The sequence below is a fragment of the Clarias gariepinus genome, chromosome 11, assembly GCF_024256425.1.
Source record: "Clarias gariepinus isolate MV-2021 ecotype Netherlands chromosome 11, CGAR_prim_01v2, whole genome shotgun sequence".
NCBI classification, from domain to species: Eukaryota; Metazoa; Chordata; class Actinopteri; order Siluriformes; family Clariidae; genus Clarias; species Clarias gariepinus.
Genome location: NC_071110.1, coordinates 29,232,501 through 29,258,305, shown reverse-complemented (window position 1 = coordinate 29,258,305; position 25,805 = coordinate 29,232,501). Strand labels below are relative to the sequence as shown.

The following is a 25,805-nucleotide window of genomic DNA, read 5'->3' as shown; positions in this document are numbered from 1 at the left end:
TATACTGTTGATTGTATTAGCTGTTGTTGTCCTTTATATTTTATGGCAGTTGGCATTACCGCCACCTTCTGGTCTTGATCTCCTTTATCTACCTTTCATTTTAAATCCTCTTTTATCAAATACTTTCTTCGAATTTTCTGAAATACTTTTCACAGTGTACTCAACCTCTCCAAACTCCCATTGCTCCTCCCCTGCTCTTACTAAATGACATGGCCTTGTCCCAACTTAAACATGCAGATTGCTGAGTTGATTTTGGTCACTTTTAATGCTTAAGCTAAGGGGAAAAAACTAAACAAAATAAAATTAATAAATGAAATAGAAAAATTTTAAAAAAGTATATATATGAAAGATTTTTTTAATTTTTTTTACTTAATATGATTGGGTTTGGGGGCGGCAATGTGGCATAGCACTGTTGCCTAGCACCTTTAGGCTCCGGGTTTGATTCCCGCCTCAGTGTATGTGAGTTTGCATGTTCTCCCTGTATTTGGTGGATTTCCTACCACAGTCCAAAGACATCCAGGTTAGGCTTATTGGTGTTCCCAAATTGCCCATGGGGTGCAATGGATTGGCACCCCATCCAGGGTGTAGCCCTAAGTCTCCTTGGCTCTAGGCCCCCATGACCCTGTATACAAGATTAAGGTAATGAGTAATGGTTGCGTTAATAACAGTTGGGTTAGTATTTGGCATTCATGTAGCACTGATCACATTTGGGATATACTGGAACACCAACTGTACTCCAGACCTTCTCAGTCAAAATCAATGCCTGACCCTCACTAATGCTCCTGAATAATTAAACTTGATTAAATGTCTGCATACTTTTGGCTGAATAGAGTATAAATGTACATTATCCTGGTGATATTATCCACTTAAAGAACAAAAAATTCAATGTTCAACAGCACAGAGCAAACCACCATTTCTGAAGCTTTTTAAATTTAATGCGTAAAAGTTAATGGTAATGTTAGGTTAATATAAGAAAAACGGGATCCAGTGAATTGCACATTGATTTGTGACAGAAGACAACCGGGAAATTCCCACTGCGTGTTCTTTCGGGAAAACCAGCAGTAAATCATTTGGATCGAGTGTCCTGGTCGATGGATCGTCAGGTCTGATCGTGTGACGATAGAAAAGTCGATGGAAACTGATGCACGCGAGACTCTAACGGATGCGCGTGATGCTACTCAAGGATGAACGGCTTCCCGCGGAGCTCGTGCTACCATAAATATGCCTGAAGAGCGCATCGTAAGCTGTGTAGATGGTCTGTTACCGGGAAGCGTGCTTACTAAATTGGACAATTCCTTTCGAGTAGCTGCCAATCAAGCAGTTAATGAGCTATGAGTTATTTAGACAACTGTCTGGTTACGCACTGGGCTTGATCACCTTTTGTGAGAAGGAATATTCTTATAATAAGTAATGGGTAGTAAAGCATTAGGTAATAATTTAGTGTTATTTCTTTTCCAAGATTAGTTTGAAAGATTCATAAACATCATTATCTTAGGTGGCCTTTATAGGGGGAAAAAACGTCTTCTTTGTATATATGTCTTATGCGGTTGTTTGAGGCAGCATGTAGCTGAGTGTTGCATTTCCAAGGTCCGGGTTCGATTCCCGAAACAGGCATGGAGTTGGTACGTATTCCCTGTCCTTGCTGGGTTTCATTCCGTAGTTCAAAGACATGCAGATTAGGCTATTTGGTGATCCCAAATTACCTGTGATGTATTGGCCCCCTGTTCAAGGTGTACCCTACCTTGTGCCCTAATAATCTGTCTTAAGGGTTAAAGCTTGCACCTCTAGGGTCCAGGTTCGATTCCTGACTGGGGGTCTGTGTGCATGGAGTTTGCATGTTCTCCCCGTCCTTGCTGGGTTTTCTTTGGTTTCCATAGTCCAAAAACATGCAGATTAAGCTGATAGGTGTTTACAAATTGCTCTTTGTGTGTGAATGCTGACCGGAGATTCTACCATAGTTGTAAAAAGGGAATAAATACAGTGGTAACCATTTGCTTTCATGGTCTCCCAGACAACAACAAAACAAGAAACTAAAATTGCCCCATTTAAGCCTCATTAGTTTCAGACCGCTTGTTCCATTTGGTGACGCTAGGTGGCGGTAGAACACTAGTAATTACTGGCTCTAAGAGAAAGTTTGATAGATGGTTGTACAGCCATCTGTTTTTAGAAAAAAAAAACGCAAAAGTATAGCAGAACGACTACCGCACATTTCTGGTCTCGGTTTTTTTTTATTATTATTATTGTTTCTTTCTGATTTTTGATTTTTTTTATTTTACAGGTCACTTTGGTTGATCAGCAGAAACCCTGGATGATTGAGCGCTCGTTCCTCGCATGCAGTTCAAACTGCTCAGGAAACATTTTCTTCATATTTCCGTTAGGTCACAGTGCACAGTGCACAGATTGTTGTTTTTATATTCGTGTAAAGGAATTACGCATAATGCTCGCACTGTGCATTATGATTAGCGTTTGTCATGTTGCAGAACACCAAGACACACCAATGTGATGCATAGAAAAAAAATCTTTAGGATGTTAACTAATAGCATTAATGGTTTGAAGTATGGTCAAGCCCGCGACCCTGAATACAGGATAAAGCGGTATAGAAGATGAGTGAGTTTGTGTGTGTGAGTGGGTATGGTCAAGTTGGCTGCTTTGCAATTGCAATCGCAACTAATCCTTATACAATTGTTATTTAATTATATCCTATCCAGGTTCTGGAGGCAGGCAGTTTTGCATCTCTTCTCTCTCTCTCTGGTGCATGTTATTAAGCTCTCCAACAGCATCTTTCTTTTAATACAAGTCGTCTGTCCTCACACTCTGGGTACTAAACTGTACCTTACTGGGCTGGTACACTTTTGGTACCTTTGTTGCATACTATATACCCCTATAAACCTTTATACCTAGAAAGGTGCTCCTTTTTATTTATGTACATTATACTATTAGAAAGTTTTCATGTAATAGATACCTGAGTACCACATTAGTCACAAGGAAAGATGGGATTCTCTTTCGCTCTCTCTTTGTTAGTTATTATTATTATTATTATTATAAATTCAACATATGGTGACTTGTATGAACCTCAGAAAAGAAGCAGTCCACTACACTTTAGTACTCATTTTCTGAGAGTATATCCATGTGTGAGTCAGTGTTCATGGGAATCACTGACCTGTTCGCACGTTCTTTTAGGACCTATTCTTGTTTTTTCCCCCCTGTATGATTCATAATTGCCAACTTCCTCACTTATCTGATTATTAAAGCACAATGTAACTCCTTTCATTCAAAGTCACCGAGATATATATAAAAAAAATAAGATCACAATCATCATCATAGGCCTAAAAGTATAAAAATCACCGGAAGTTTGCTATTCTGTTGTTGCGTGAATATAACTGACCTTTCAGGAAGGACATTATGCATGTCTATTATTATTATTATTATTATTATTATTATTATTATTCACCATGCAATGATGAATTGTTTTCCATTGAGATAGATAGATAGATAGATAGATAGATAGATAGATAGATAGATAGATAGATAGATAGATAGATATCAGTTTGTTTTACAGCTTTTGCAGCTGATGGAACTCAGACCGAGCTCGAGCTCAAGAAAGTTGTGCTTCTCATCTCATGTGCGCGCCTCTCTCTCTCTCTCTCTCTCTCTCTTACAAACACACACACACGCGCGCGCGCGCTCACCAAAGCATGCAAACATGCAAAAACTGCTTCTTTTTTTCGACCTGCTCAACTGTGCAATTCTTCTACTTCTTTTTAATTATTTATGGAAAAAATGTCCCTATTCTTCATCTTATTATTATTATTATTATTATTATTATTATTATTATTATTATTTGCAGTATTTACAGTCATCATTCTCACGTCACCTTGTATTTTATTAAATTCAGTCCAAGTGATAGAAATAGAAAAGATAAAGCATTTGTTTAACCTTTAACTAATATTTTGCTTTACTGTTTGATGTGTGGGTTCTTTTTGTTCTGTATGTTTTTTTTTCTCTCTTTTTAAAATCTAATAGTATTATTGTTTTTTCTTTGCATCCCAGGGGCCAGACGACAGGAGGTAGCATTGATAAATATCCCTGTTGATCACTTGATTGATTACCTCGCGCGCAGGTCACGCGGGCGCGCAGTAATTTCCTCGTGCCCGCGGCTCCCTTTTCACTTTCAGCCCTGGCGCGAGCGCCCCGACATTACAGATGACGGGTTTTACTTTAACCCTTTACATGCCTTTGCGCTCTCCGCTGGATTGGGTTTGTAAATAAAAAAGGTGAAATGATCGGAGTTGGTAAGAAGAAAATGTAAATAGAATATGCATATGTGCAATAATTTCAATAATGAAAGTGCACCAGTTTAGACAGATCTTTACACCAGTAGCTTAATACATACAGCTCTCTGTAAACGAGCCAGGTCGGGGTTTGGTGATAAAGTGTGTAGCGTGAAAAAGAAATGAAAGACAGAAAAAGAAAAGAAAGAAAAAATGGAGTGGGGAGTTATTGTGCTTTGCGCCGAATAAACGAAAAAATGATTCCATTTAGGTTAATGGAATCTCTCCATCTGCCCACCGCCCTCTTTCCTGTTTGTTTATTTATTTACTTATTTATTTAGCCATTTTTTGCCGCACTGAAATAATTTTGTGTTTGTATGTATTTATTTATTAATCGTTTATTTATATATATATATTTTTTTTTCATTTAAACGTTAACTTTGCTTTTTTGTGTGCTAAAAGCAGAGTAAAAGTAAAATTTAAAAACCAAACCAACAGTTTCGTCTTTGCAACCTGCTACTGGGCACACAGATTTATTAAATAATAATAATAATAATAATAATAAAAATAATAATAATAATAATAATAGAATATGTATTTAAAAAAATGTATAAATATATTAATTTTTCCTGTGCTTAAAAATCTTTAAATCTACATCGTGTCAGTCAGGAGGGTCAGCTATTTGTCAGGAGTGAAAGCGAAATTTCCTGCTCATGCGTAATAATATCAGCTTTAAAACCCCTGTAAAAAAAGAAACAAACCCAACAAAAAAAACTTTAAGATCAATACTATGTGCTGGGTGGGGGGAGGGGCGTCGAACGTTTTAAAGGGTTCATGAACAAGGTCAGCATGATGTCACTTGCCTCTAATTAACGAGCAATTAACTTAATGACCCACAAAAAAGAGCAGAAACTGGCAATAAAGTCATCAAGTAGAGAATCTTATTAAAATGTGTTTTTGTTCTCTTTTTTGTAGTAAACAATATAGCTTAACAAACTATAAAAAAATTTTAAACATGTGAAATGATTTCTTGTTAAATAACAGGGATGAACTGGAGGCTCGCGCACGCAGGGTATGAGGGCATTTAATTCATAGCGCGCCAAAGCCACTTCTCAGATTTATAATGATCACCGTTTGCCCGTGCACGCGCCAGCCACAGACGAGTGTGTATGTATGTGTGTGTATAGATAGATAGATAGATAGTAACACAGAGGCAGGTTGTAGGTGTTATAGCGCACTGTATTTTTTACATATAGTCATTATAAACAGGGTAACGTGAGAACTGACCAGATGATCATAGTGCAGTGCTAAGAACATAAAACTATAAGATATAGAAAAAGCATACAAATAAAGCATATAAATCACAAGCAAAAAAAATTAAGTGAATGGAAGCGAAATGCAGTGTAAACTTGTAAATGTTCAATTCTTTGTGGCAAAGTAACAACAGTGCAAATAGTATAGTATTAATTGTGCAAAGAACAGCATGAAAGTGACAATAAAACTGTCTGTACGTAATGAAAAAATATGTAACAGTGAGAGGAACTGAGCTAAAAGCTTCGTGTGTGTGTGTGTGTGAGTGAAACTTTTTCCTCCTCCTTCCTTCCTAATGATAGCCAAATCTCAATTAAAATGCACAAGCGTAAATGGAGAGGTTTTTTGCATTAGACCCAGTGATTTCACCCAGGAGTGATTAATGCGCTGCATTTCAAAAGAAAAAAGAAAGAAAGAAAAGGCGCTCCGGACGCGGACGCTCGGGACCACTTCATTATAATTAATGTGTCCGGTTAGGCGTGGAGCTGCGGGGTCGCGCACGGCTCCGTCTCCGTCTCGCTGATCTCCCAACATCTGACACAAGTGGGATCTCTCTGCGTTCGCCCTCTGACAGGATCGGTAATAGCGGTTGATAAATCGCTCCAAACTTTTCTCTCTCTCTCCCTCTCTTTTGCTCTCTCTTTTTTTTCTGGGGCGCTGTGTGAGTGTGCGCATGTGCAAAGGTGTCCAAACTGACAATGCTGGAGAGATAGCGCGCCTGGATTGAGAATCAAGACAGAAGAAGAAGTAAAAGAAAGCAAAAAAAAAAACCAGTAAATTAAAAAGAAGGAAAGAGCAAAGAGGACAGAGAGCAAGAACCCGACGCGGTGAAGCCGTGCAGGCAGCATGAGGTCCAAAAGCAGAGCGAGGAAGCTGACCACGGGTAGGTGAAGTGCCTTCCTTATACATGCAATTTCTCAACAACAACACAAAGTTCAGCGAGATCTCCTGCATGTGCATGCCTAACATTTTGGGAAGCGTGAAGAGGACAGGAAGAAGTGATGACGGTGTGCGGCGTGTGCGCGTATCTTTGCGCGTTAAAACGCAGATGGCACAAGTTGCGCGTGGTGTCCAGGAAACTTCAGCGCGCGCTTGAAATAGTTGAGAGGGGGGGAAAGAATCAGCTTCTGTTAAGTCTGTGCTCAGTTTGTAACACAAATGCAAAAAAGCAACAAAAAAACTACCTTTGTTAGGTACCTGTGTTAGTTTCCAAGAAGCAGCGCTTTGTGCTCACTAATGCATTTTGTAGTCACTTTCATTTTCTTGTGAAAAAATAACAACACTGGATATATATCTGGAGATGTATGTGTGTTTAAGTGTGTGCTTAAGAAAGAGAGTGTGTAATGTAATATGTGCGCGTACCAATTTAATTTTTTTTATATTATTATTATTAATATCAGATAATCTGTGTTCTCTCGCGCGCGCACAGACACACACACACACACACACACACATCTTAAACCTGAACCTGGAGCAGTCACTAACAAGTTTTGTCTCCTTAATGCTTTATGACGCGTGCGCAGTAATTCACCCATGTGCCCACTGCACAAACTGGCATTAAGGTGGGTTTTATTTGTTGCTGTTATTTAATTAAATAAATAAAATAGCACCAAGTGATATTCTGTATGGATGGAAAAAAAACAACAACAAAAAACAAACAAAACATTTGTAGGCTATAGATTTTTGGCAATCTAGTTGATCTTCTTGAAAATATTTGTTTTAATCTAGCCTAATTATTAATGTACACTTTCATGTATTTGCTATATATATATATATATATATATATATATATATATATATGTTTAAGGCACTTGTAAAAGGTATAACGACGCAAGATTCTGAGAAGAAGATGGGGGAAATGGAGGAGGAGGAGGGAAAAAGTTGAAGATCATATTGTTGTTGTGAATTATAGCTTCCTTTCCTGGTGAACAACACCGCTGACTGCATGGCGACTGCTGGGGTCGCGCGAGCCTCATCCGCTCAATAAACTCCCTCTAAACTACCATTGTGTAGAGCGCACTCTCACACGATCTCGCTCTCTCTCTCTCTCTCTTTCACACACACACACACACACACACACACACAAATGCACCTGAAATGTGCATATTAAATGTACTTCACCCACAGTTCTGTCTTTACAAACATGCAAGCATCTCTTTCTGCTTAAAAAAGTGAATAAATATAAAACAAATAAAAAATATATATCTCATTCAAATACAAATTTTAACCTAACTGGTAGGGTAAACTGCGAAATTTTAGGACAGCTGGTAAAACTGGAGCAATACCATGTAGCAGAACCTTAATAAATCCAGTTCAAAACTTGCAGCGGAACTGCTTGAGAACGTGTGTGATGTGATACAAGGGAGTGTAGCTAGCATCAAACTTGAAGTTTGATATTATAACTTATAATTATATTTTTAGGAGGTGCAAGACATAAAAATGTCCCAAAAGAATTTTGGCAAAATATTCAACGATTTCATGTGTGACAATGTAAGTGCTATAGACTTCTCAAATCTGATTGGTGGTCAGCCTGGACAGTAACCAAAATCACATAATTGTTTACATTTAGGCTCTTATTTAATCGCAATGTTATAACTTTTTAGAATAAAAATGCAAGTAATTGTTGATATGTTGAAGATTTTCTGCAATGAACGAAATGTTTATTGGACTGTTATGGAAGGAGTCTCCAGTGTTAGTGCTTTTGAACAACAACCATAAGAGTTTTCAGGACAGAGGAGTTTCTGCTTGGTTTGGAGTTTTCTTTCTTTGTAACGCAAATGTGTTGAAAAGCTCGTGAGGGAATAAGTGCTAAGTGATAAAAGAGATGAACTTGTTTCGCGGATGTTCCAGAACATTAAATATAATAAACAGATAAAAAAAAGTAAGACGTGTTCCTGTTTAATTGCTAAATCATGAGAGGAATAAAACTCTTTGGTAACTCACATAATAATCATAATCATTATGGTCGTTGTGGATTAAATAATTTCACATGTCCTGGAATTTTTTATTATTTTTTTTTTAATACATAACCTGTAAAGTGATGATGACGAGAATCTGCAGGAGATGCAGCCCTGCCTGATATCACTCGATCACAGGCCAGAAAGCCAACGGCTCATTTCACCTCGACTAAATTATTTAACGCGCGGGGCAAATAACCGCAGTGAATTATGGGCTGTTGTGCAGGCTCGCTGCGGAGGGTGATTTGTTTGCGGTCACTCCGGCCTTGTGGGTTTGTTACTGCCTCCTTGCTTCTTTCTCTACAGCCATTCAAAACTCTCCGCTTTAGCGAACACAATTCCACTCCCACAAACGCGAACGCACGCGCTTGGTGCTCGAGGAAGGGGGGAAAAATTCACGAGATGACAGCGTTGCCATTTAAGTACAGCGGTGCATTTTGTTTCTACTCTTTTTTAAGAGCCCACTCTGCGCCGTTATAGAGGTGCCAAAAATAAAACCGAGTCAGAAACTGGCGAGAGAGAGAGCGAGTGTGTGTGAGAGAGAGACGTTCCGCCCTGTCGCACGAATCAAGCACACAATCCGAGAAAGTGGGATGGATAGTTCGTGGGAGACTAAAATATTATTATTTCCCCGAGATGAAAGAGAAATGCTTTTTGCATATTTGAAAGCACGAAGAGTGGAGAAGAAGAGAATGTTCCGTGGCCTCGAGCCAGCCCGCGCACGCTATTTCAATTCCCACACTCCTCGTGAAACGATGCCCGCGTGCGCTCGGTGAAGTGGCGTGAAGCTTGCGTTTAAAGGAACAATCCGAGGCCTGGTCTAAGCCGCGTGCTTTGCTGTGCATGTCACACAGCTCCAAGGCAGTCGTGTGTGTGTGTGTTGAGGATTTTGCCAGCATATTTCTTTGGTCAGCTCTGCATATGGAAGGTCACGCAGCACGTGACATGCTTATAATTAATATTTGCAACAAGAACAAAAAAATGCATTCAACTTTTTTAAAAGGCTACATTACATACACATAGATGAAATCCTTAGTGTAGTTCACTTAATATGTTAGCTCATGGTTAAAGTAATTGTTATTGTGCATGAATTATGGTTGTTGATTTGTTCTGATAGATATTTAAAAGAAAAAATTAATGCAAACTGTACAAAATTACTGATTTTTATTTTTCATATTCAGTGTCAGTTTTTTTTTTCTTGCACAAACCAGACACACAAAAATCCCAAAGTCTCTCCCTTACGCTTTTTCAGGCACTGTCTGTCGAACTCTCAAAGCTGATGCTAATGAAGTTTGAAAAGCTGCACATGTTAAGCGTGTCCCGTCCTCTCACACTTTACTAGTTCCATCACGTCTACGTCACGTCTTTCTTTCTTTCTTTCGACTTTAATGTGACTCGTTGCAGTGAAAGGGTGCAAATAAGTGCGAATTAAAAACAACAACAAAAAAAAAGATAAATGTGAATCTCATTGCTGTGACTTTGTGCTTCAGTGGATCGCACTTTTTTAGAGTTTATGAGTTACTGTTCCCAGTAAGGTTTCTGTATTCAGTGGTGAAGTTGAGATTGTGCTTGTTTTTAATTAAAGAAAAATAATAAAATCGAAACATCAATGTAACTTTACACGTAGAAATATATTGAAAAATGTCCGTGTTATAATGATGTTGAAATGATGAAACAATTTGTATACAGTAAGAGCGTTTTCAGAGAGCTCGTTCGTAAGTTCGTTCGTAAGTCAAACATACATAGTCTAGGTACTGGGATACTAATACAGTTGGCTATACGCAGTACATGACAGTTCAGTGTTCTTTAGAATCGTGATGGTTGAACGATTCTTGTTAAAAGAACAAGCAATATCTGCCATCCTTTCACCTCGCTCCATTCTCTAAATTATTTTCACTTTAGTCTCCATCTTTGAACATTCTGGAAAGTTAATTTAATCAGCTTTTTCCTTGCCTTTAACTTACAAAGTCTCTAATCGACACCTGATGATCATCCTGTTGCAGTCATGTGATTGTGAATTTGTGTATCCATGACATCATTTCCAGCATGGATGTGCCTGGGTAGCACATGTGACAGAAGTAACTAATTAACACACAAAAATCTTGTTTTTGTTACTGAAAGCATGTTTAATCCAATTTAACAATTCTAATGATTTAATAACAATGCATATTTTATATTTAACTTGTCTTGGCTGCATTTCCTGAACAAATCAGTATAAAACAAATCACGAAAATATCACTGTGACATATATGTCACATATGGCTTTTAATCCTGAAAGTTTCAGGAATTTTTAACAGGAATAATTTGTTCTGTCTTATATCGCCTACAGTATAATCCCACGTTAAGGAGAAGTGGGTCTGGGTTCATGAGTTTAGAGGTTCTACTTTATTCCGTCTTCGTGCTCTGATCAGCCATGTTAATTTGACCTCACTTGCTGAGCTCAGCGTTGATGAAACTGTTCCTGAGTAAGGTTTACAAATTTATTGGGCGTTTTATTAATTAATTAATAAATTTATTAATTCCTATTCAGAGTCAGTCCAAGTCACTGAATGAAGCATTTACTTCAATCAGTTTTTCTTTTTTTCTTTCCTGAATGCTAATGAAGACGAAAGTTATATTTTCATTTTTTCATTCATTGAACATTATTGCGTCTATCGCAATAATTTGCCAACAGCAATTACGGTACAGGTTTTCATTTATTGATGAATCCATAAGTCATACTTTATAAAAAAATATTTGAATTGTTTGAATTGTGAATGTTGCGAAATGTCCAACAGTTGTTGCAAAGCACTCCTTCTATAAAAGTTACAACATGACATCAATTCAGATGTAAAAAAAAAAAAAAAAAAATATATATATATATATATATATATATATATATATATATAAAACATAAATTAAAGTATTGATACAATTTTAAAGCCTGTTTGAGTATAAAATAACCTGAAATCAGACTGCAAAGCTTTTCATTGGTTACAGGATTTTGTTGATTGAGTGATTGATTGATTGATTGATTGCAGGTGATGACCGTCCCAGTGCTGTATCTAGCTTATATTTGTTTGTTGAATGTTATGAAAGGCAGCTCATCCTTTTTCTTATGTTATAGCAGTAATGAATATTCATTTTCTTAACAGCTTTTTTTCTAGTAGAATTCATACACAAGAACAATAACAAAAATCACAGTTTTTTATGTTACCAATTAATTAAAAGGAAAAAAAAAGTAAATCTAGAATATGCTAGACTGTTACCTCTGACTCATGACTGGAGACGCCTTACATATATGTTGAATAAACATCTTCTTATGGGGAAAAAAAAGTTTTTAGAAGTTGAGCTGATGAGACGACAGCTGAGCTGAGAGTAAGGACAGTGGGCGATGATAGGGATAGTGTGTAACAGGGCCAAGGGCTAGCCTGTTGTATTGCCAGTGTGTGTGTGTGTGTGCGAGGAAAAGAGAGAGGCCACTATGGGTTGTGATCATGATGGATCACATGTTCAGAAGGGTTTGATTGATCAGACAGAAGCCGCTGCGTTCGGTCAAGAGGTCTGATTACGGCCTGGGAATTCTCTTCTGGATGCTCTGGATGGAGAGAAGGGTTTGTGTAAGCGATAGAAATCCGGGGGTGTGGATGACAGTGACACAGTTCCCCTCATCCATCAACGCCTCCAAGTCACCATTCTTCCTCCCTCGTCTCTTAATAAGAGCCGGTCTGATTGCACACTCGACTATTTATTTAGCTGCTGCTCGACGATTGGTCACAGGTCAGGTCAGGTGGCCGTTTATTTGGGGATGTGATTGGTGTGAATGATGGCACCATCATCTTCTGGCCCTGTGGGGTAACATCTAACTTTACACAGCAGCTTTAAATGGATAAAAAGTATGATGTGTCATTTTTTAAATCCATATTTTGCCTTGCAAGTCGCTGCTGTCACAAGTGTGTGTGTGTCTGTGTGTGTGTGTGTCTGTGTGTGTGTTTGTGTGAGAGAGAGTGATGTGATGTCATACTTATCATACTTACTCCAGTAATATGTGAAGTGCTGCCCCTAGAGGAGGGCATCTGTGTACTGTTCTCTGTACAGTGTGTGTGTGTGTGTGTGTGTGTGATAAGAGCCATGAGAGCCATTCTTTCAGTTGTGTTTACCATGTGGATTTCAGTACCAGCACAGAACAATGAACTAACCCTATCATGGCCCTGAGACCTAAGGTCAGAGAGGCCACACACACACACACACACACACACACATATACTGTATATATATACACACACACAAAGTCCTGCCGCCAGTCTGCTCAGGATGCGTGCCAAAGTTGAGGTCATTACCTACATACGGACTCGAATGCTACAAATATTTTGTGTGTATTGTTAGTTCGTGGATGTGTGTGTGTGTGAGAGTGTGCGCGTGCTTGAGTTTGTCATTGTCATTACCTAATCGCAATGTTTTAGTGGGTGTGTGCCTCTGAACGTGCTTAATTCAGGAGAACACTGGCCTCCCGTGCTTGGTTCTTTGTGTTTTTGTAGACGTGCGTGTTTGTGTATTGAGTTTTTCTGAAATCCCAAATCCCAAGCCGTACCCTTTCCTGACGTCCTGCTGTAATAAAAATATGTGGTTTAATTGTTATTTCTCAGACATTTAGTCATTGATTTCATTTCTGATAATTGGGAAAATTTCACGGCACCAACAATGACATAAACATAAACGCATACTCATGAGATGGTCGGATAATCACTGATTTTCCTCTGAGACAAGAAAGACTTCGCCTGGATTTTAATTCGAGTCATACTGCACACGTGTCCGGGATTTTATGTATTCTCAGAATTCAAGTACCTTTAGCGGTTTATTATGAAATGAACGTACTATAGAGTTAATTATATACATTATACATATACAGGTTTTAGCGTAATGTATTAAAAATGACTAAAAGTATCTAATAAACACTCAAATGCTGTGCCACTTATAGTGTGGTTTGTTTACGTCATGTTTCATACAAAACAATAATTCAATCATCTGCTCCGCTCTCCAGTCCAGTAGGCGAAACTAATTGAGCAAAAAACGCAAGAATTCTTTTGCAAGTACCTTGTGTAAGATAGGACTGATTTGTATTTTTCATCAATTTGATCTCATTCGACATTTCAGTAAGTTTACCTTATTCAAAACCATGACTCAGTTTGGAACAAAAACAAGTAAGATGCAGTATGTATTATAAATGGTGGGGGCCGTGTAATCAGCAGGCAGGTCAAAAGTTTCGAGGAGAAGTTGTGCGAGCAGGTCTGCAAAAACAAATTACTTTTTCAAAAGCCTTCTACTTACTACTGTTTGGTTATTTCCACTGTTGTTATTCTTACTGTATCAGTAAGGTTGAGGTAATACAACAGGTGAGCAAACGAACTGATGCACAACTAAATTTTCAAAAGTTTTACTCATTCAAAACTTGTTTGTGTCAGTGCATCATGTCGTTTAAGTCATTTATGTAAAAGCCAAGCAAAGCGAGTTTAAATTTCTTTGCTGCTTATAGTTGCAGATGGGAATCAAGGTTCGGTGAGGTTTAATGTCTATTTCTTTAATATTTTACGTGTCTTACTTTTACTTGTCTTTTTTACATGTCTTTTCTAAATGTTTTGATTGTTTTTATATGCAAATATATGGTAATATTGTTGGAAATTGGTAATACTGGTAATATTTTTAGGTGGCTGGAACAGATTATCTGCATTTACATTATTAACTATGGAAAAATGTTATTTCGCAATAAGAAATTTCACCTTAAGAACTCACCTCCGCAACGGATTAAATTCATATGTCGAGGTAACACTGTACTGTAGTTTGGTAATAAATCTACTGTCAGCTATTCATTACAGTGCATTCAGTAGTAACACAATAATGTTCACGGAATATCTTTTGATCGCAAAAGTTGGATCATTAATAAGTCATGAAAAAATATAAATTCCCTTTTAATCTTTCCATCCATTTATTATCTTATTTCCTTATTTTTGTTTGTCTTCTCCGTTGCTTAGAAATATGTTTACCAGAAATGTTAAAGCTATTCGGCAGTCACGTTTTTGTAAAAAACATGAATACGTGACTACCGAATAGCTTTAACATTTATTTTTCTTCAAACTGACTCGTGTCTGGCAAAACAAAATGAAAAATTTGCCTTTTACAATAACTGTCTCTCTCTCTCTCTCTCTCTCTCAGTCAGATTTTTCATTTGTCCTTTGGCTCCGTGTCAGAACAGTAAACTTCATATAATACAACAATAACTGCAATATGCACACGTAACACAGGCCATGACTTTGTGAAATCCCCATCTGTGTGTGTGTGTGTGTGTGTGTGTGTGTGTGTGTGTGTGTGTGTTTGACAGTAAGAGATAAAGTAGAATGAAAGGAGTTCAGGCTCATTGTGCTGTTGAAGGTCAAAGGACAGGAAGATGTGAGGACACACACTAGCTTGGCCAAGTGAACTTACACAAACACACACACACACACACACACTCACACACACACACACACAGAGAGCCAGCTCTTTTGTAACGAATAACCTTTCCCCTTACTAGGCAGATAGGAAAGTAAATATCTGCAGATGATAAAAAAGAAGAAAAAAACAACATGAGAATGACTTTGACTTTGACATTTCTTTTTTTTTCTTTTCTTTTTGACAAATCTTTTATTACTAGGACGTGGATTCACACGCTCTAGAGGGTGCTTTTTTCCTCCAAAGCCATTGAATGTTTTTGTTTGCTTTTTGTTTTGTTTCTTAAGATCTTTGATGTAACTGATCAGCATTTTTGGTAGATCATGATCATCATAAGATTACGCTAAATTGAAGCCTAACCCAAAACTTTTAACCCATACGCATTGCTGCTACATGAGAACCAGGTGATCCTAATAAAGTGGACAACTACTATATCTAGTCGTACGTTTCTCTCTTTATCTAATACAGCGGTACCTCGGCATACAAACTTAATCTGTTCCCGAGGTGAGGTCTTAAGGCGAAATTTCATATTGTGAAACGTATTTTTCCATAGGAGAGTTTAAATGCAGATAATCCTTATCCTCTCACTTAACCTTAAATTATTAATCCCTTTTGGCATCGGATGCTTTTTTAGAGAAATTAAAAGTGTCTCTCTTTTCTTCTTGCTACCGTTCTTAATAACATTCTTGGTACCCATGGTGCTATGTCTTCATTAAATCTTGTACAACATACAAAAAATCCACACATAAAATTCATAAACTTTAGTTTCTACAGAAGTTTTAAATGTCTCCTGCACGTGCAACTTATCCAGCCCTCGGTTCGGTTTGTTTTTCCTCAAAATTGTGGCAAAATTTAAATTCCCAACTTTCGTGAGTGTTCGTATGCCGGGCTTTCACTGTACCACGGTGGACTTTTGATTGAAACAGGTAAAAAGAACTGTGAAGCCTAGTGTAGTTAAATGTTATTGCCTGTTAGAGGGAAAAGTATCATCCTTGAACCTTGACCTTTAACCCCACAGGTGTCAGACTGAAAGCAATAGCACTGATTGAACCGCTTCCTTTCCTGCTGCCCTGCCAGGTCACTCAGTATGAGAAGCGTAAGTCTCCTTACCTATGGAGGGGGATTTCTGGAAGTGCTTCAGGGTGGGTCCGACTTGATCCGATCTTTTTTTCCATTCCGACCCGGAGATGAGACGCTCGCGCATACGCGCCCCTTGAGGAAGAGAGCGAACAATAGAGACAGTAGAGATTCTCTTCCTCTCCCAGCGGCATTCCAAAGATTCCCACTGGCCCGGAATTCCAGGCCCGGCTCAGGAATCTCGCTCTCCCCTTCATTTCCTGAGATTGTGACTCTGCCACAAAAACAAGAGCGGCTGATGAGAGGCAGACATTAAAGGAGATGAAGAGGGAGACAGAGATGTGAGGAGAGGATAAGCAGGTGAGTGAGAGAGTAAGAGAGAGCGAGAGAGAGAGTGGCAGATCCTCAGGATGTCCTGTTTTGATTAGTGTAAGCATCTGCACCCTCCTGGAGAAATATTGTGTTCGGAAAGATTAAAGATCACTCGGGATGTTTTGGCATTCGCTCTGAACTCTTGGACAGATGGACAGTGTTTGGTAAACCCATTTGAAATCTGTTGATTCATTATTCCGGGAACATTGGGCGTGAGGAGGGGAATACACCCTGAATGGGACACAAGTCCATCGCAGGACAATGAACACATTCACACTCGCTCAAGGGGAAATTTTAACGTCCACCAGCTGTAATGTGATTGGCTTTTTAATCGGGGTCACAATGGATACAGAGCTTATCCTGGGCACCGAAAACACCTTGGATAGGATAGATTGCCAAAACGGGGCACAATGCATTAGCGTTCAAATCTGAGGCCAAATTACCAAATGTGCAAGTAGACTACCCCTCAGGGCACCATAAGAGGTTTTAAGTACCTACTCCACGAGGGTGACACCATGGCTTAATGTTCAGCACTGTCACTTTACACCTTTAGCATGGGAATCAAATATCCCCCCAGTGCACGTTCTCCCTTGGTTTGGTGTGTTTCTTCTGGGTATTCTGGTTTCCTTCCACAGCCTAAAGACATGTATTCCAAATTGCTCAAAGATTTGTCTGTGTTTGTACTCTGCAATTGGTTGGCACTGTGCCTTGTGCCATAATTTCCCCGGGATATTCTCAGGTCCTCTGCAACCGCTTTACAGGATAAGAGGTATAGATAATGGATGGATGGAATTACATCATGAAGACCATTAAGGCAACTTAAGGACTAGTAAATTAGTCCTTATGACATCTAGGGTGTTCACTTATTGTTATTTTTAGTGCTTTAATGGGTTTTTAAGCGATCCCCAAAGGGGTCTCTAGTTTGTTATGTCCTGAAGAGCTGTCCTGCAGTCCTGTCTGTGCCTATTGGGTTGAGCTTTTCTCTTTCAAAGTTGGGAGAAAACCAGAGAACTCAGAGGGACTATTTCCGTAACTCGCGCATAGGATTGAATTGGGAACCCTTGAGCGATGAGGTGGAAATGGTACCAAGTGCACCATCATACCAACATTGCCCTCTTACCTTGCACAGCTGCTGGTGCCTGCTTTTTACAATTGACATGGTCAGCTTATTATTGCTCGAGCAGCCTCATAGTTACATCTCTTACAAAACATGATGTATTATTAATCAAATACAGAGTGCCTAGCTTATCGGTTACAGCAATTAATTGCAATGATTACCATTTATCATCTATCCATCTATGAAGTAGAACACTTACTGCATCATGTGTTTGGTCATGGAAGACCTGTCAGGGTACACTTGTTGTGGTACCAACCAAGCTTCCTCATAGTGACTACTGGAAATCTGGATGTTCCTCATGTTTTTAATCTGTGGAAGGAAAACAGGAGTAGGAAAGCCACAAAGCATGGGAAGAACATGGAAGGAAATCAAATTCCTCAGCTGTAGATTTCTATAAAAATGTGTCCTGAGAATGTTAAACTTTTGTACAAGTTGTTTAAATGAGCCAAAGATATTGTCAATGTAAAGATCGTATAATGACACAACACCACACTTAACCCAAACCCCGAAAGCATTATCCGTATAGGATGGAGCAAGCATACAGTTCCCATTCAGTGGTGCTATCAAAGATAGATCAGGAAGCGTATCAGAAGGAGTGTATAACCAGTGGGTTTGAGGTAAAACAAAATCTGGGCTGTTTTTGTGGCAATTTAGCACATAATAATGATGAGAACGATATTGATCTTAATGATGCTTCCTCATAGCTACCCAGGCGGGAGAATTGACATCATACTTCGCCCAGAATAACACAGCCCTCACATTAGCAGCCCAGTAATAATAAAGAAAGTTTGGAAGTGCCATTCCTCCTGATTCACCGAGCCTCAGACACTTTGTTTAATATGTGGTTGTTTTTTATTCCAAATAAAAGTATAAATATGACTACTTAAGTTATTAAAAATGATTTTGTTAAAAAGATTGGAAGACACTGAAATAGGTAAAGGAATTTTGGATTCTGATAATTCTCCTTGTACAGATCGGCATGGTTATGTGTTACCCAAATCCCTAGATATTAGATTTTTTTGGGACTCATCTTAAAGGGCATTTTTAAGTGGCATCATTTCATTTTTTTGTAGATTAACCTTGTAGCCAGATATTTCACCAAAGTCTTTCAGTAAATCCACAAGTTTTGGTACTGTAGGATATGAGGAGGATCGGATATGAAAAGCAGCATGTCATCAGCATAAAGGGGAACTTTGTGTTCCACACCCCCATGAGAGATACCTTTAATACTGGCATTTTCCCTTAATGCAATAGCTGATGGTTCAATAGCCACAGCAAAAAGAAGAGGTGACAAACGGCATCCCTGTCTCGTACAACACTGAAGCTCAAAGAAAGGGGACAGGTTGTTATTTGTCCAAACACCAGCCAGTGGGGATGGGTATAGCCTTTTATCCATGATATAAATTTAGGGCCAAAACCAAATTTACCAAGAGTGTAGAAAGGAGAATCCCAATTCACTCAATCAACTGCTTTTTCTGCATCGAGGGAAATAATTGTGTCCAAATTTGTCAGATGGAGATGGGTTATAGATAACATTCAACACAATGCATAACTTTCTCCAGACGGCAGGCCAAAACTTTTGCTAAGATTTTCGTATCTGTATTCAACAATGAAATTGGACGATACTACAGTCAAGAGGGTTGTTCTCTTTCTTTAAAATTAAGGAGGTAACTGCTTGGCACATAGTTGGAGGTAATGATCCAGAAGAAAAGCTTTTTCGGTAAACTAACGCCAACAGAGGAGAGAGCTGATTGGAAAAGGTTTTAAAAATTCTGAAGAATATCCGTCTGGTCCAGGTGATTTACCAGATTGCATACTTCGTATTGCTAGGGCTATTTCTGTATCAGATATAGACTCATCTAATTGTATCTACACTTATTGTAGAAATACATAAATGTAGAAAAAAGGCCTCCAATGTCAAAGTGTCAACAGGTGAAGGAGCAGTATATAGTGATTCATAATAGTGTAGGAAACACCTACTGATTGTTAAATTATCAGTACACTTTATACCACGATCATTTTTAATTTCGGGTATAGCTTGTTTAGCCGATCAATGCCGCAACAGATTGGCCAACAGTGCTTATAAAATAAGGAGCGTAATTTTAAAACCAGATATTCCACTTGTTTTGTCGAAATTAAATTATATGTCGCTTGTAATAGTAGGCATTGTTTGAGTTTAGTTGGTGAAGGTGACACCCTGCATATTGAATCCAATTCCTTTATCTCATTTGCTAATTTTGTAAATTGTTCGCTGGTCTCTTTATTTTGTTTTGCACAAAATGAAATAATCTGCCCTCTTAGATATGCTTTTAAGGATTCCCAAACAGTTGAGGATGACATACCTGGAGTTTGGTTGACATAAAAAAAAAAAAACCTTTATCTCTGATCTCAAAAGCTCACAAACTTCTCATCTGAAAGAAGCAAAGAGTTAAATCTCCAAGGACGATAGTTAGATCCTGCACTGGGGATATGGATTGACAGAGTCAGTGGAGAGTGGTCTGATATCACTATGGCTTTAATCCGAATCTGTTACAAGAGGAAGAAGCCTTAATCTACAAGATAATAATCTATGCGTGAAAAAGTATTATGTACTGGAGAATAAAATGAGTATTTTAGGATTTTAAGTAGGATTTCGGAAACATCTGCCAATCCATAAGCCTCCAGGAAACTTTGTATAACTTTTGCTGATTTGAACGTGGATTTTTTTTTAGGAAACTTCGATCTAAAACAGTGGAAAGAACGCAATTTAAATCACCTCCTATGATAAGGTGGTGGGTTGTCATATTTGGGATCTGAGACAGAAAGTTAGCAAAAAAAAAAAAAAGTAGGAGCCTGTATACTTGCCCAACTATGATAATATAGCGGCCAGCAGTATCTGCATCTACAGTTGTTGCTACAAATGGTAGGTTTTTATTAATCAGAATAGCAGCCCCCCTCGCCTTTAAACGGAAGTTGGAGTGATATACTTGTCCGATCCACTCCTCCCTTAATTTAGATTGGATGAAGAAAAGCAATATCAGCTTTGAGCTGTTGCAAATGAATAAGGACTTTTTCCTTTTCACAGCTTAAGAGATTTAACATTCCAACAAACAAAATTGATTAAACATCCATCCTGTCTAGAAGAAACACATATTTTTGTCATAAAAAGTTAATAGCAAAAGTGAAGCTGCAGATTTACAAAAAGTAGGACAGAGCCACGAAAAAAAGAAAGCAAGAAAGAAAGAAAGAAGGAAAAGAGAGGAAAGAAAGAGAATTTTAAAAAGTACTGCTGACAGGCCTGAACCCTAACCCAATCACCCATTAATACCAGGTGATTAACCCAACCCACACCAACAAATCCACACACTGTGCTTATCTGGATCCTATTGATACATATTGTACCTCCAAACAGTCCTGATGGTAGTGTAACTTGGCGACAATGGTGCACGGTTTTCCCTTCTTGCTTCTTTGGGCCAGAACTTCTATATGAATGGTCAATAAGGAGGTCCTTTTTCATCTGCAGAACTTAGGTCGGTCAGTAATATAGAAACATGCGCGGTGGAGCTTGACCGCGGTTCTTCCGGAACGCCCAGGATTCGAATGTTACATCTCCGTATTTTCCCTTCCGTATCGTCATACCTCGCTTTCAGTTCGGTCATTTCTGCCTGCAGGCTCGTTATAGTAGTTTGCATTGAGACCACTTCATCTGACCATGTAGACAGTCCGCCCTCCATGTCCCTCACAGAAGACTTAATCTGGTCCGTTTCTGCGCGGGTTGACGTAACGCAGGCTGACGATTTCGGCCTTGAGCGTCTGTAGCTTACCCTTAATAAGTTCAGTTCTTCGGTCGGTGCACTCCTCAATTCTTCTTTAATTACAGTTAAAATGTCCCTCTTGAGGGATATAAGAATTTGGGATTTGTGGTCTTCGAAGTAACCTATCACTAAGTTATGATTACGTATTGCCGGCCAGTTACTAAAATAAACTAGAAATTTAAAAAGGATTTTAACATATTAAATGTTATTATTCAGCGAGAGCCGACAAAACATGTCCTACTCCATAATAGGCTCTATAGCCCCAACACCCCCCCACCCTCCACCCCCCCATCCCCCTCCCCCCCTTTCAATAAACATGTTAGAATTCTCCTTTGGCGAATCAAGGAATCATAATAAGAGTTAATAATGATTTACAGCCCTGCTTGCGGTGAATGCTGTGGTCTGTTTGGTGCAGTTGTATTAATATCCAGATGTTTTTATGGAATTAGACGGTATCTTTGTATGTGTGTGTATGTGCGAGAGAGTGTGTGTGTGCATGTTGATATGCTCCCTCCAAGAGACTTTCTGCAGTCGTTTGGCTGCTGAGGCCGTGGCTTTTTTCTGCTTGTCAAACAGACATCAAGCCAAGGGACCTGGGCGGGAATGAGGGTCAGAAGCAAGGTTTTTCGTGTGTGTGTGTGTGGGTGTGTGTGTGTGTGTGTGTGTGTGTGTGTGTCAGTGTCCCCCTGTGTTTAGTGGGTCAAGGAAGAAGCTAATGAATTTCATCCCAGTGGTTATCTCTCTCTTTCTTTCTTTCTGTGTCACAGACTTACATCTTCACATTGCCCCGTCTCTCTCTCTCTCTCTCACTCTCTTACTCTCTCTCTCTCTCAGTTCAGCAGCAGCCTGGTCGGGGCAAAGTGTAAATTTAGCTCCATGTATACCCGGGGTCTGGCGTTTCACAAGTGTGGGATTGCGATGGCAGGATATGAAGAGAAGATTAGGAGAAAGAGGAGGAGGAGGTTTTTTGCCGTTTCCTGGCTGGAGCGAGTGAATAGAAGAACGAAGGAGTGAAGTGTTTTGGGAAAAAAATCAGGGGAGAAGTCTCATTCGTCAATGAAAAGAGATACCGCTCTGACACTAGAAGAAGTGCTGGCCAAGCTTAACATTGAGCCGCACACACACACACACACACACACACACACACACACGAAAGAAAAACGACTGAGAAAGGGAAAAAATGCTCCAATGGTTTTTGCAGCATTTGTGCAAGTAATACAAAAATAAACTTTAATAGCTTCATTGTGATGGGCGTGGCCTCTTTCATGGAGTTTGCATGTTCTCCCCGTGCTTGGTGGGTTTCCTTCGGGTACACCGGTTTCCTCCCACAGTCTAAAGACATGCAGATTAGGCTAATTCTCAAAATGAGTGTGTGTGTGTGTGTGTGTGTGTGTGTGTGTGTGTGTGTGACCTGCAAAGGAGTGGTACCCTGCCCAGGGTGTTACTCGCCCCGTGGCCAAAGTCTCCCGGGATAGGCTCCAGGCTTACGACAGGTTAAAGAGATATAGAAGATAAATAAAATAATATAATATAATATAATATAATATAATATAATATAATATAATATAATATAATATAATGACATAGTAAAATTTAAAAGAACTTTATATTTCTGTTTTAAATAAAAAAATTAAGTTTAATTTAAAATAAATATATAAATAAATGAAATTTATAAATATTCAGAAAATATATTTTATTATAAAATAAATAATTGAATAAATATAATAATTTAGTAAATATAGTAATATTTAATAAATTAACAAATATATAAATACTAAATATAAATAAACATTCACGCTTCTAAGAAATTTTTTTTCTTTTGCTTTTTTTCTATATATATTCTTATTTAGAATTTATATTTCTGAAATTCCTATTTATACATTGTATGTAAGCACGCACACAAACTCTCTCTCTCTCTCTCTCACACACACACACACACACGTATGCTTCACACCTGTCTGCTCCTGTCCGGCATCTAAGCTCCAGGTGTGTGTTTTTGTGTTGTGTGTGCCAACAGTTTGCCCATCAATCGCTGACAGCTGACAGTTTAATTTGAGCATCCAGCCAGGTCATTACTGAGGCACGAGATCAGCCAATCGCATCACTGATCAATAACAAAGAGAAGGAGAGACAGAGTGAGTGAGAGAGAGGGGGAGAGAGTAAGGGAGAGTAGTGTAGAGAGAGAGGGGGAGAGAGTGAGAGAGAGATAAAGGTGGCTGAGCGTGTGTGTGTGTGTGTGTGTGTGTGTGTGAGAGAGAGAGAGAGAGAGAGATTGTAAGAGGCTAGTCATGTATGTGAAGGTCAGTTGACAAACAGGCTGTCATATACACAAAGATGGGAGGTTGCACTCATCTACACCTACACACACACACACACATTTTATGTCTCCACCTAGAATTCAGATGAAATCATAGTAACTGTCAGACAAAACACTAAAGTCGGCAAGGTCGTGACCCCCAAACTGACCTCTAAGCATTCCATAGCATTTTATGTGGAATATTACATTTCATAAGCTCATGAATGTCATTCTGAAGTTTGTGGAGGAACCGATGGACCTGATGCCTTTTATGCTGCAGATGAGTTCAATCAGTCCATCCTGTTGCACATAGGAAAGAGAGATTGTATTTATCTCAGACTGAGTTGGAAGAGACAGACGAAAAGGGACAAATCCATCACAGGAAAAGGAAGTGGGAGAGAGAGAGAGAGAAAAAGAAAGAGAAAGAGAGAGAGTCACGCAGGGACAGATATAGAAAGAGGGAGTGACAGGGGGATGATGGAGAGTTCAGCAAACTGAGGATAAAAAGATTACCAACGATACAGCGTGAGGAAACGGGAGAAATTCTGAGTATGTTTTATCGAATAATGAATCGATATGAACAGGTTTATTCTTACCCGGATGCTGTACGGAAGATTTAGTCCTGTTTCACTGTATTCAGTTGTAGATAAACACAGGGTTATAAACACTCTACTGCACATCAGTGTAAAGAGAAGAGCACGGCCTCCGTTTCGAACGTCTCCAAAATATTTCCTTTCATTTTTTTCAACATGACTGTCAACTCTAGGACCTTAATCTCCATCAGGAGTCCTGTAAAGCTGTAAAACTGAAGGACAATTAAAATAAATGCTTAACATATCATATCTAGCTAGTAAATATATTTTGAATGTAGCCTAAATGTGACCTGTAAAAATGATTAAACCTACTCGACATTACTGGATGTTTACAAATCCAATTAAATAGATCATTTGACTAATTATGCATTTGCTGAAAAAAAAATCACAGAAACTCTTATAGTGTAGCCTTAATGGCTGAAAGACTCTGTTTATTACATATTACCCATAATGCACTGTGAGGGCTGTCTCAGTATCATGGACGTTGGGACAAGGTTGGTATAGAATTGTTTTTGAAAGGTAGATTGATTTTGATGAAATGACGACAGACGAAACAAAGGTGACTACATGGCGATGGAGCAACGTTAAACAAACGCACCTTACAGAATGTTGCAAAAAATGACTTCAAAACAATGTTAGAACTAAAATGATGGCCAGAGCCGGACCTGTACGGAACCAGGGCTCAGTTTGAGGGGGGATGCGGGGGGTGGCATCCTCCATGTTGAAAAAATGACAAAAACCATCCCCTCTATAAAACCACCACCCTCCTTACCATCTCCTTTAGATTAATATTGATGTGTCAAATTTGTCATGAAAATGAAATATTAATACTCTCTACGTATGATCATCTACGAACTATAAAGAACGCAGATTAGCCAATCAGAATTCAATACTGTAACACCCTGCTCATAAGCCCACGCAAGTTCGCATCACTTTTCGCGCTGTTCTCATTTTCACAATGGCCAAAAGAACAGTTCACGCACAGATTTTAACAAATTTCAAAAAGAAGAGAACTGAAGGTACGATACAGACAAGATGAAAACAAAGCATTCAGTTTAATACGGGAGTTTTCAGAATACAGTTTTCTAAACAGCTTTAATGATTATAAAAGACGAGTTCTTTACCCAAATTTGTGTAATTTCATTCTCAATTTAAAGAAGAGGTTTTGTTTTTTTATAAGACTTTGTGACTTTACCTAGTGTGAGTGTGTGTGTTAGAGAGAGAGAGACAGAGAGAGAGAAATTACTAACGTTTATGTAGATTTTTATTCTACTCTTATAATCCTCCCCAGATAAAAGCCATGGAAAGGATCAAATGATAGTTTTGACAATTGCATGTTTAATTGCATGTGTATTGTTTTGATGGCTCCAAGTTGATTTGGGCTTCTATTTTGTTCATAAAACTGTTCTTAAAAATTTGCAAAAAAAAATAATAATTTGCACATTACAGGAGTTCCTGGGAGGCCAGAGTTTCAGACGTGAAGCAGGCAGTCTGATCACGGCTCCGGGCGTACTGAGAAAAACTTTCTACCATGACGGTGTCCAGGCACTAG

At 38.7% G+C, this 25,805-nt stretch overlaps 1 protein-coding gene across 9 annotated transcripts in view; it reads left to right on the top strand.

Annotated features, from left to right (window-relative positions):
• The first annotated feature begins 6,060 nt into the window (after nt 1–6,060).
• Nucleotides 6,061–25,805, top strand: part of mecom (MDS1 and EVI1 complex locus) — a 157,167-nt gene continuing 137,422 nt past the window's right edge. For 6 of the 9 annotated variants that reach the window (XM_053507214.1, XM_053507219.1, XM_053507218.1 and 3 more), the window contains exon 1: nt 6,062–6,465. In XM_053507214.1, the coding sequence (XP_053363189.1) occupies nt 6,429–6,465 (37 nt within the window). In that variant the 5' untranslated portion in view covers nt 6,062–6,428. Of the gene's footprint in view, nt 6,466–25,805 lie in introns of all 9 variants that reach the window. The other 3 variants (XM_053507217.1, XM_053507216.1, XM_053507215.1) reach the window with 2 other exon arrangements.